The following is an 11,898-nucleotide window of genomic DNA, read 5'->3' as shown; positions in this document are numbered from 1 at the left end:
CTAACACTGACTTCAAGTATGTAATTGCAGCCAATAACTCGAGCTCCTTTTGAGCCTGGTCGCAGTTCATTTATTTTCGTTCGGCGTCTGGCAGTTGTCTTAGAGGTGCTCTGTGTCAAAAAATATTCGTGGCAGACGTTCACTCGACATCGTTCACAGGCGCCTGACCCCCAGCTCAGAAGTTACAGTCCGCGTTGTTATCCTATAATCGTAAAAATGAAAACTAATTCAAATTCAATGTTTTCTTGAAACAATAAATTTCTATTGAGATTAGGATTTAAATTCCAATCTATGAAAAGTTTCCGTTCTACGATATTCTTAAAGGGACGAAAAATTATCCAGCAACTCGGGCTAATACGAACGAGCCTGGCATGTGTAAAAGACTAACTGGCATCTCTTGTCAAGAGTACTAGCGGCATTTGTTGTGCATTCCGCTGTCGTATTTGATTGCTGTTATTCTGTACGTCTGTGTGTAAAGACCTTTGCCCGGTTGCTTTATTTTTACTCATTTTAAAACTTCACTTAGAAATAGAGAAAGGCATATTAAAACTATATTTCTGTCTTATTGTTAAATTATTAGTGCACATATGTCTGCGGTGTGCATAACTTCTCTTACCTTCTTTTATACATGTGTCTTATGCGAAATCTGTGATGAGCCCGAGTGAATCTAATGACCTGGAATCGCCTCTGATATATATATATATATATATATATATATATATATATATATATATATATATATATATATATATATATATGGGAGAATATACGAAAAAACAACAACAGACGAGGACAGGTGGTGTAAATAACAAAAGGATGTATTAGTATGACGCTCGGGAATACGGAAAGTCTTTGACGTTTCGAATATATTTATTAAGAGAAAGAGAGAGATTTTAAAATTGTCAGTGCTTCCATTGTCGAAGTTTGCATTGACTAATTATTAATCACATTAAGGAATGCACAAACAAAAAAAAATTGCAATGAAACTGCAAAACTTTAAATATCGAAGAAAGTAATGTAGTGCTCGACGTTACTTGCAGTTATGTCTGCATTTCACATACACACAAAGAAGAAAAAGTAAGCTCCTCTCATAATATTCTCGAAGATCTTGTTGTAAACGATACCATTCTTGAGAGCTTAGTACTTTGCTCTAGTTTGTGATACTTCTGATGTCAAATCTAGCTTCATTTATTTATTTTCGAGTGATTTGAATCTGTCCGCGTTATGCTGAAATAATGCCTTTGTCGTCACCGGATTTTTCGAATGTAGTTCAGGCGATATTTCTTAAAAAATTGTATTCCTGAAGTCTTAAAGTTTGAAGATATTGACCCAGTGTCTTTGAAAGCAAATGCCTTCGAGTCACGCGTTCAGATCTAATATAAATTAATTAATAAAAAAAAAAAACCCTTCATTGGTTTTAATGTAAGATATATTTTAAGCATTTTATCCTGACCACGTAATTGTCAGTGTATGATAAATTCGAGAGGGTGTAGTTTGAAGAGATGATGAATACTTGTAAGTCACTTTACAGACGTACATAACTACTATTTGAAATTTGAAAGGAGCTGCACCGATTATGTTAAGTTCTCTTCTGGATTTTTTTTTTTTTTTTAGTGGTGGAGGTGGCTATATATTTGATCCATTATATAAAACTGTCGTAAGAAGTAATGATAATAGATTTTGTATATCAAAGACTATTGAATGAATAATGCTGCACCGCAACATCCGGCTTAAGTATGGGAGAGAACTCGCCCATTACATGATATATACATTATTGAAAGAACGTAGAATCACTACAAAACACTCCTTGCTGGAAGTGTGGGTGTACGGTTAAGGTTGGCAAGAAGGCCTGCTAGTTCTGTTTAAAATGGGATGAGTTAAAGGTTTGTTTTCAATGAATCAGCCAGATAGTTCCAAAAATAAATAACTCGAAGAGATCGAATGTGTGTGTGTTTTAATTGTTTACTTGTAAAGCAGGTATAAACAAATTGTTTTGAGCAGAAAGGTTACTGAAATTTTTGTTTTACTATTTGTCACAAAAGTGAAGAGATGATAGGAACAAATAGTTCTGACAGGAAATATAATGGTGATTACAGAAGCGTGATAGATTTGGACTGACGGTGTATGGGTACCAAAATTGTAATTACAAACACACAAAACTGTGTAAAGATCCTGGATAACTAACAAAGCCGGAATATTTATTGGTCCCTGAAGACTCTAAATTGCAGCAATGCAGTCATAACTGTGGATATAGTCGTCCCAGCCTTTCATATAATGAATGTTGGGTCCCGCCCATGAGAAAAATAGTTGGATTTGCATTGTTTCATTCTATACGTATTTTTCTCCGATATGTAAGAAGTCAGTTGATAATATGAGTCGACACATCAATAACTACAACTTTATTAGTCCGTCCACGAATATTACAACTAAATCCATACAGTAAGTACTGCATGAACTAGACTACAGCTGCTTACTACTACTATATACAACAATTTACTTCCTCACCAACGCTATATATATATATATATATATATATATATATATATAGTGTGTGTGTATGTGATATATATGTATAATTACACTGAGTGGCCCACGCTAACAAAATACTAGAGATTATTATAAGGTATTTCCCTGGCAGTTCATAAGGCGTACTATCTATACAATCCATATCATACTACGGCTTCGTATGTAATAGACAGTTTTGACACATTCAATAGCACACACAGCATACTACTAACACATCAACTGCCTCACCAAACGCACTCTCTTCCTCCTCACTCTTGTGTGTGTCACCACCTCCACCACGTCTGTATCTGAAACAGTCGGTGCTCCTCTCACTACGACTTCAATAACTATTCTGCTTGTATGTCGATGATTTCAAAAGTGGAAGGAAGTGTTTGGTTTATATTCACTGTCCTGTTGGCCATGGCATCGAATATAGTCAGCTGGTCGCTAGTTACACCAATATGATAATGATAACATGTAGCTGAAATGGAGCTCTGTTGCAACGATGCTGGAGGAATCGTTTCTGATTCTGTAGTGGCGTTACCAAACATTCTCTGTTGATAGTTTGTTGTTTTTTAAACTGTTGTCGGACTTGATAGGCAACTAAAAGGTTTGCCAAGTCAAGATGAGCAGCTGGAAGAGTCTATAAGGAGATATACTGCAAAGCAACCAAACCAGCAGTGTCAGATTATTTACACTATCAGAGCAAAATAGAAAAGAGGCGATATTTATTAAACCACACAGTTATATTCTTGACTCATACTTCTCAGACAAGGTTAGTTTATTTATTCCCAGTTTGATTATATACGTAACTCTCCTTGGTCCTTTAAAAAATATATATATATATATATATATATATTTGTTGTCCCTGGTTTTCTTTCTATTTCTCCTTATTTCCCTTTTATTTTTATTCATGCCGAATCGTTTGTTACTTTTTTTACGATAGATCATAGTGAGTGATCCAAGAGATCCCATATGTCTCTTACCGGCATTTCGCCTTGCTTCTCTGTTAAACTGGATATGACTTTTGTATCGAATATTATAGTTTGAGACTTCATTCCGAATTTTTCCTATTTCATTTTTGTATATTTATTATTTTTCTCTGTATGTGTATGGAACGTAATGTTTCTCCCACTGAACGTCACACCCTCACTGGTCGACGAAGGCTACATTTAAAAAAATACAGTGGAAATGGGAGACTTTATGTATGTGCTATTAATATATACAAGTAGATACTTTAATAAAACCATGTCTGTAATGAACCTTTTTGAAGGGAATAGCATAAGGTTAAGTGAAAAACAAATATCTCCCTACTGTAGAGTATTGTAAAACAGGTCTTCCTTCAAGCGACTACTACATGTCTTTCATTTAGGTTTTCACATAGTGCATGTCTTTGTACTTGCTATGTTGTATAGTTATCATTTCTCTCTCTCTACACACACATCTTTATTTATTCGCGTGTAAGTTAGTAACATATATTAAGCATTTTAATCTTTTTCATACTCTGAAAGCTAATATTTACACACAGCTCTGTAATAGATATGTGTGAGTGTGTCATATATGTTCCGGAAATTTCAGTTATTTAATCATTTGTAGACTCGGTGAAGAAAAATATGGGTGACCGCTTAGATTTCTTTCTATATTTAGGTAGTAACTCCCTTCTCATAAACAACACTTCTCTCTACTCTCTCAATAGTAGTCTTGTTTTCCTTCAATCTTTGTCAATCTTCCTCTCATCACACTTCATATACACAAGTTATTACATTATAACAAAATAGCAGTTTTATTACCACTCTAGGATTTACTAGTTGTTAGTTTGTTTGTTTTTAAACTGTTCAGGAACAATAAATCTTTTATAATTCCATTCTCATTTCGGATGCTTTATGTAAATCTTTCCTGGAACAACAAATTAACGAGCTGAACTTGTCCGCATTTGAACTCTATATATAAAGAGACCCTGTTAAATACCGCAGAAATTTTGTCCGACGCCCTCAGAATGCGTCTGTTAAATGCGGTGTTTTAGCTAAGTCTTATGTTCCGAGTTCAGTCTTTTTTTTTGCAGGAGTCGGGTATTTTTGCCTTTCCCAATGCCCAGGGGTCGGTGCTGTCGACGTTATTCTCTTCTCTATAAATTTGCGGCATTATGCCAATGTATGAAACTATTATTATTATTGGCAGAGTGATAAGTGAACGGGGAAAGTTTGACTGTCGGTAAATGCATGTAACTCTTTAAACTAAACTACGACTGCTATCCAGCTTAAAAACAAAATGAGTGCTTTTATTCCGTGTTCAGAACAACAAACACACACACGCACATTCTCAGCTGTTTCAATTTACTCTTGTTCTTCCTGTCGTAGAAGCTTCATTAATTGGTTATGTATCTGTGCCTATGATAGCTAGGCATTTTCCCTAAGACAAATAACCCTTTGCTGACCATCTTACTGTCATTTGGCTGTAACTTTTTCCCCTTATTATTACTGCCAAGTTTCTTGTTTTTGTTTCACCAGCAGTTACTATTGGGTTTGTTTTTCTTTTTTACTCTTAGAATCGAAATCCAAAAATGCTCCTGTCTTATCAGTGATTAGATAGAATTAAGTTTTAAAAAATCAAAAGCACACTTTTCTGTATAGACTAATGAATGTTGAGGTGCAATGCATCACATAGTACTCGCTATTAGGCACACATACATACGCACATTTGGTTAGTACGTTTGTTCGGATTATTATTATTTTTTTTTTTTCATTTGTCTTTGAAGTAGTTAGTTAACATGTATAGAATTGTCCACCCTATTTTTGTCCATTGTGTTTATTTGTGTATGTGAATGGTGGGACGAGCGCTGTGAATAAATACTTCTGAAATAACATTAGCTTTCGACGTAGTTGCTCTTGGAAATTTCCATCCTTCTCTTTGTAATTTTTCTTTTTCTAAACGACTTTGTTCACACCTCTCTCTCCCACGCCCGCGCGTGCATTATATGTATGCCTATATATATATATATATATATATATATGCTCACAAAAACATAGAACGTACTGTATATTTTTGATCCCCATCTATACTGTAAATAAGACACCAATGTATAACTTATGCATGCATACATGTCGTACATGTACATATCCTCTTCAAATCCTGGATTTTCTGTCGAAATTTAATTGGTTATATTTCATTACTAGCTAATTTGAATGTTGCATTTTTATTTTCTTATCCAGTTTATGCTTGCCTATGCCTATTTATTTTATAAATTCATAATCGTTGCACCCATGTATGTGTTTTGTGTGTGTGTGTGCGTGTGTGCAGTGAAGCATAGTATAAAGAAGTAACCCTCGCTAGTTTGCTTATCACATATCGGTCTGATCATATATCTATTTATTCGTTCCAAATGTTATCTATACAGACAGGTGTTTTGTTACTTCGTTTGCAATGAAAACACTTATTTCTTTTATTTGCTTTTTTTTTCGTTCTTGAATTTATAGGACACCTAGTATTTCAGATATAATACATATTGTCGGGTTTTATCTTAGAGGGAAATATTTGATGTCGATATAACGAGTATTATAAGTTATCATAGCAAGATAACTTCGTCTACCATGTAACAATAACTTGAACATTTAAATGGTAATCGGAATATATATTCGGTTCCAATAAACTCACTGCAGTATCTATGTAAATTATATTTATCTCTGTGCCATACATTCTCAAGATATTTTGAGAGAGGAATTAATGAACGGAAATGAGTGACAGGAAAAAAATATCATTTAATTCAAATACAATAAATAATAAGTTATGAAATATTTTTAATTGCTTATTAGCTGTCAATACATGAATCGTTGACCATTACAACACAACTTATCGGTATGTGGAGGTCGGATCACGTTTTATAAAACAGTAAATTTTAAAAAACGTCAAAAGAATCAAGTTGCTTTTTCTTTGGATTCAAAGAAACCTGGGCTCCTGATAGCGTTATTTGGTGGAAAACTTGTGATGTACTTACTGGCAACACTTCCCCACAGCGTGGGGAGGGGTAAGTTCACTGATTATAATGATTAAAAAAAAATAGTTTAGTGACATAAGAATTTAAATCATGTGATGATAGTATGTTGACAACATTAATGTTTGGCATTGAACAATTTGTATAAACAAACTTCATCAGAAAAATTAGGTTCAAATTGCAGGAATTCTGTGTTCTGCGTACAGGAAACCAGCCTTTAAAACAAACTTGTCTTTGTTTTCAGAATGTGCATCTTGCTCTTTTTTCCTATAGGTGTTTTCACGATGTTTGGAACTCATTTTCGTGTTCTGTTACTATATATTTATTTTGTTATTGTGAATGTCTTCATTCTCTCTTTCTGTATATAATGCTCTAGATATGACATCTTGTTATAAAAAATAACACCCACACAAATATAGACTGTGTAGTACATGATGTTGATATGCCTGATTCAATCAGACTTCCAAAAAAAAAAAGAAGAAAAGTTGAGCTCAGCTTTTTAATTGATCTTCCATTTTTCTAGTGTTACTTGAAATAGTTTGACATTTTCAGAGCCATTCCTGAATACAGATTTAATGCTTTTAATCGTAACCATAAAAATAACGGTTTTAAAAAATGTAGGATTTTTTCTCCTTTCAATAATTCCCATCAAATCTTTGTAATGGTTATCAATATAGCTTCGATTAACTTTAATAATTGAGTATTCTGATCAGCCTTTTTGATCATTATCATTGATCAGTCATCAACAAACTGCAACCTGCCACACTTTTTGAATGGCATGTCTAATGAAAAGTTAGCTTAAATTTTTTAGTAATACAGCTCACCAGAAGTTATATCTGATGTGGCCCGCTTCTCACAAAATTTGACTATGCCAGCATTAAATGATATAAGTAACCTGATGTTACACTGTTTTCCATAATTATTTCCATTTATACACCATACAATTAAACAGCTTGTATTTTCGTTTATTTAGGACTAGTTGGTAGATGTATCAACTCGGTAACTACACATCTACAGCTGTTTGAATATTTGTTGCTTTTGGAGTGTTCATAAAACTTCATAGTTTCAGAAAAGTGCAAAAAACATCTTCCAAAACTTCAAAGTATTCTACTGCATTCGGTCAGATAGTGGATTATTTTGATCATCAAATCTGTTTTCTTTTTTGTAGGGTATATAGTTAGTAAACCTGGGCTAACTGCTGGTATTAATGAAGGCTTTATGGATTTCAAATAACCAATTGTTCTTGTCTGTCACGTTTTAACATTCAGCTTTTATGTCTGTCTAGGATTTGGTTTATATGAAATTTAAAAATGGAAAGGCAGAGTAGGATTTTTTTGTTTTTGTTTTTTTGTTTTTTTTTGTTAAATTCAACAGCATATTTGCATACCAGATCTGTTCAAACCAAGACTTCATTGTTAACGCAATGTAATAACCTCATGGTTCATGAATAGTATAAAGGTGGGTGATAATATAGCAAATATATTTTGAGCATCAGCAGTCCAGGCTTTATCTAGTGATTTCTTCCACTCATCTAATATTATTTTTTTTATACATAACCTCAGTTTTATGTTTACACTTTGACGTTGACAACAAAACAATTTCACACATTTAATAAATGTAATAAAAAGAAATGTTAAGCTCTCTTATGTATGCAATAAAAAAAAAATCATTGTTGTAATTTTTTTGAAGTACTTGTGTGTAATTAAAACATTTCAGAAATTAAAAAAATATTAATTCTTATTAAAATTTTAATTTCCCAGCTATTTCAAATGTCATTAGTGTCTAAAACCATGACATAACTAATGATAAATTGTACAACTGATAAAATTTATTCTTCACCAAGCATTTTTTTTATTTTAATGTCTGTTGACCTTTGAACTTCAGTTGGCACTGGAAATTATATGCGATTTACAGGGAGAATATTTTGTTATTTAGTATTGTGAGAATGCTCACATGGCTTTAAGGCACTTGTACTGTTTACCAGAGAATTTTGTAGTAGGGCAGGGTTAGGTGAAGATAGGTGATGAGTAATCAGGAGAAAGGTCAAGGTATAAAAAAATAAAAAACAGTAAAATGAAAACATTGTTGAAGAGATTTCAATTTTATTTACATGATGACTTAACAAAATAAAAGTATATAAAAGCAAAGTTAAAACAATGATGGTGATCTAAAACCATTATAGTGGAATGGGAAGGTTATTTATTGCTTAGATATACAGCTGATCTGCTTGAATCTTGACAAACAGTTGATTTTATTTTAATTAATTCAATTTGACAAATATTTAGAACACATTCATGCCTTCATTTGTTTGTAGTGTGAGTTTCAACTAGTATACACACAGGCATGGTCCCACTGCATGGCACCATAGATAAGTCTTTTTCTATAGCCCTAGACCGACTAATACCTCCAAGTGAATTTCATAGATGGAAACTGTGTAGAAGTCTATTGTATATACATGTTTTGCATGTGTGTTGTGTTTGTCCCCTCCACTTTTTGATAATTTGTGTTGGTTTGTTTACATTCCCTGTAGCTAAGCAATTCAGCAAAAGTAACTGATAGAATAAGTTCCAAACTGCCCCAGCATGGATGCAGTCCAAAGGCTGAAACATGTAGAAAGAAGCAGTTAAAACTAACTTTTACAGTTGGTTTATTTGGTAGTTAAGGACTTATTTTCTTCTTTATCAAATGCTCATGAAATATTTAAGCTTCAGTTTCTTAACAAGCACAGCTATTGTTATAAAATTTCTTATATATATATATCTCTGACACATGTAGTTAATTATCTTAAAACATTAACTACAATTATTTCCCCTTTGATAACCTCTAAAATATATAAAGTTGCAGTAGAATAAGAAATATTTTAAATATGATTAGTGAAAGCATAACAGCACCAAGAAATATTTACAATGGAATTTTTTTATTTTTGAAAGTTGTTCCCCTCCCCTCAGTGAAGTTTGTTTGCAACAACCTTCAATAAAACACTCTTTTACCTTATTCATGTGGAGGCATACTATTTTGTTATTCCTTTTACTATATTGGCAAGCAGGAATATTTCTAGATTTATAGTTAGATATTCTTTCTGATGCCAACAGACTTAAGCTTTTTAGCATTTAAACCAGCTGAATTCGACCTTTCGCACGTACATTACAATGTTATTCTAAAAATAAACAATCACATCATTGAAATCTCAAAGCTACAAAACAATGCACGATTAATTCAGAACAATGTGGATGAATTACATTTGATAGAGTAACATGAATGCTAAAGGGTTAAAGTTTGTCTAAAATAAAGGAATGGTGTCCATATTCTTGTAGATTTTCTTATGTTTTTCTTTTATTTGTTTCAGTCATCAGACTATGGCCTTGCTGGGGCATCATCCTGAAGAATATTAGTCAAATAAATCAACCCCAGTAATTCTTTTTTAAGCTTAGTAATAAGTTACGGGGATGTAAACACACCAACACCAGTTGTCAAGCAGTAAGTGGGGACAAACACAGATCTTAGGTTGGGATATTTGAATATGGATGAGATTAATTATGGTTGGGAAGAAGGTCATAATCTGTTCTGAGAGGAGAGATTAAAAGATGGAGGTGAAGTAATAATAGAAAGGAAATCAAAAGTCAGCAGTTTGTCTGACACTCCTTGGCTGTTTCCTATTTTTTCAATCATTTGCCAAAAATTATTGAAATCTTTCTACTATTACTACAGAGAAGTGAATATGGGAAAAGTTGTAAAGTTAATAGGAAGTCAGCTACTTGATCAGCAAAAAATATTTTCCTCTTCTAATTCAAAATCTAAATTTTCTTAAAGAATTTTGTTATTTCCTCATCTGATCATGTTGTCATCATTATATTTCAATTTCTCATTTTTTTTGTTTTTTTCCTTTTTCATTTTATCTTCTTCAGGTTTCATCAGTATAACAGTAAATTTTTACAAAATATCCTGATGCGGGACCATGATTTACCTACTCCATCTGAACGCAGGTTGCGATTATTGCAACTTGTGCGCAAATTAAACTTGCGTACGTGGTTACAACATGTTACAACTTATGGTGGAGCAAATAGCAGTCCAAGTAGTAGTACACCCTCTGCAGCAGCTGCAGCCATTGGTGCATTTACGTGTGCTCAAGCATCCCTGGCAATTAAACCTAGTGGAGGAAGCCTTCCTTCTCAACCACGAAGGGTTGTAGCTCAAAATTCCAGCAGTGCTACTTCATCAAACTCAAAGCTCTCAGCTCAGAAGAAATCACTCTACCGCAAAGTCCTTTCCAGTTCAGCAACGGATTGCCAGTCTCTAAAACCGTAAATATTGATTTTTATTTTTTGAAACCATTATTATATATATATTTTTTTAACTTCTATTATTTTTTTCTAACAAAAAACTAAATCTCAATGATTTAAAATTTTTCCTACAAATATCCTTTTCCATTTCAGCATTTTAGTTCTTTTAAAATAAAAAGCACAGGTGGCTCATCTATTGTTCACAACTAATTCTGCTTAATAGCAATTATTCAAGAATTGTTTCACAGATCTTATTTCCATTACATATCCATGCAGCAGCACCATTCTTCTCATAACCACCTTCAACTTAGTGAATGTGAAAAAATTATCTTCGTCACTCTCATGTATTTTCAGTAGTTTTTTGGAGTTTTTGTTTCCCTCAAAATTTTTAACTGCATTACTAGATGCAGCTCTGTTCCTGGGGTATGTGCAGTTTTGTGCTTGGGAGTGGAGAGGTGTCTACTTTAAATATATGTTGAGGGTTTTTTTATCTGTTATTTATAATTTTAGTGTTGCTCTTGATGTCAAAGCTTTTATAGATAGCATTGTCTGATGAGTGTGTAAAGTATGTATTGTGTGAGTTGTGATTATTGAATTGTTGAGCTTAGAGAATGTAGGCTGTACATAGGGTTTAAAAAAATAATAAAAAAAGGAAATAAGCCATTTCCTTTTTATATTTTATTTCTACATGCACAAGACTTAATGATACTTCATTGAATGTCAGAGTTCAAAAGTAGTATTAAAACGATATTGCTGAAATCAGCTATCTTAAAATAGAAACCTATTTTACTTATTAGCAAGTAATTTCAAACTGTCATATTGGATTTCAAATCTGACTGTCGTTGGTTCCTTCCTTCGTCTTTAAACTTAAACGTTCAAGTTTGTGTCGGTCTCTTTATATTTTACCTACATGTTGGTCACACAGTTCCAGATATACAGGGAGACAACTTTGCAAAATGCTAATCTGATCATTTATAAAATCTAAAGTTATAGCATTACATATGTAAACAATGGTTGTTATCGCCAATAAAGAGACCTGGCTTTGATGCATTATAATATATACATTATAATAAATATGTGTGTGTATATATATATATATATATATATATATATATATATATATAT

The 11,898-nt window shown here is 32.8% G+C and overlaps 1 protein-coding gene across 4 annotated transcripts in view; it reads left to right on the top strand.

Annotated features, from left to right (window-relative positions):
- The window catches only part of LOC106876021 (uncharacterized), a 72,826-nt gene that overhangs the window by 37,025 nt on the left and 23,903 nt on the right, over nucleotides 1-11,898 (top strand). For 2 of the 4 annotated variants that reach the window (XM_014924394.2, XM_014924393.2), the window contains exons 1-2: nucleotides 2,357-2,439; nucleotides 10,399-10,794. In XM_014924394.2, coding sequence (XP_014779880.1) covers nucleotides 2,372-2,439; nucleotides 10,399-10,794 — 464 coding nt within the window. In that variant the 5' untranslated portion in view covers nucleotides 2,357-2,371. Of the gene's footprint in view, nucleotides 1-2,356; nucleotides 2,440-2,686; nucleotides 3,281-10,398; nucleotides 10,795-11,898 lie in introns of those variants that run through there. The other 2 variants (XM_014924395.2, XM_052968385.1) reach the window with 2 other exon arrangements.

Source organism: Octopus bimaculoides, chromosome 1 (genome assembly GCF_001194135.2).
Source record: "Octopus bimaculoides isolate UCB-OBI-ISO-001 chromosome 1, ASM119413v2, whole genome shotgun sequence".
NCBI lineage: Eukaryota > Metazoa > Mollusca > Cephalopoda > Octopoda > Octopodidae > Octopus > Octopus bimaculoides.
Note: the sequence above shows the minus strand (reverse complement) of the source record. Positions and strands in the feature narration are given on the sequence as shown.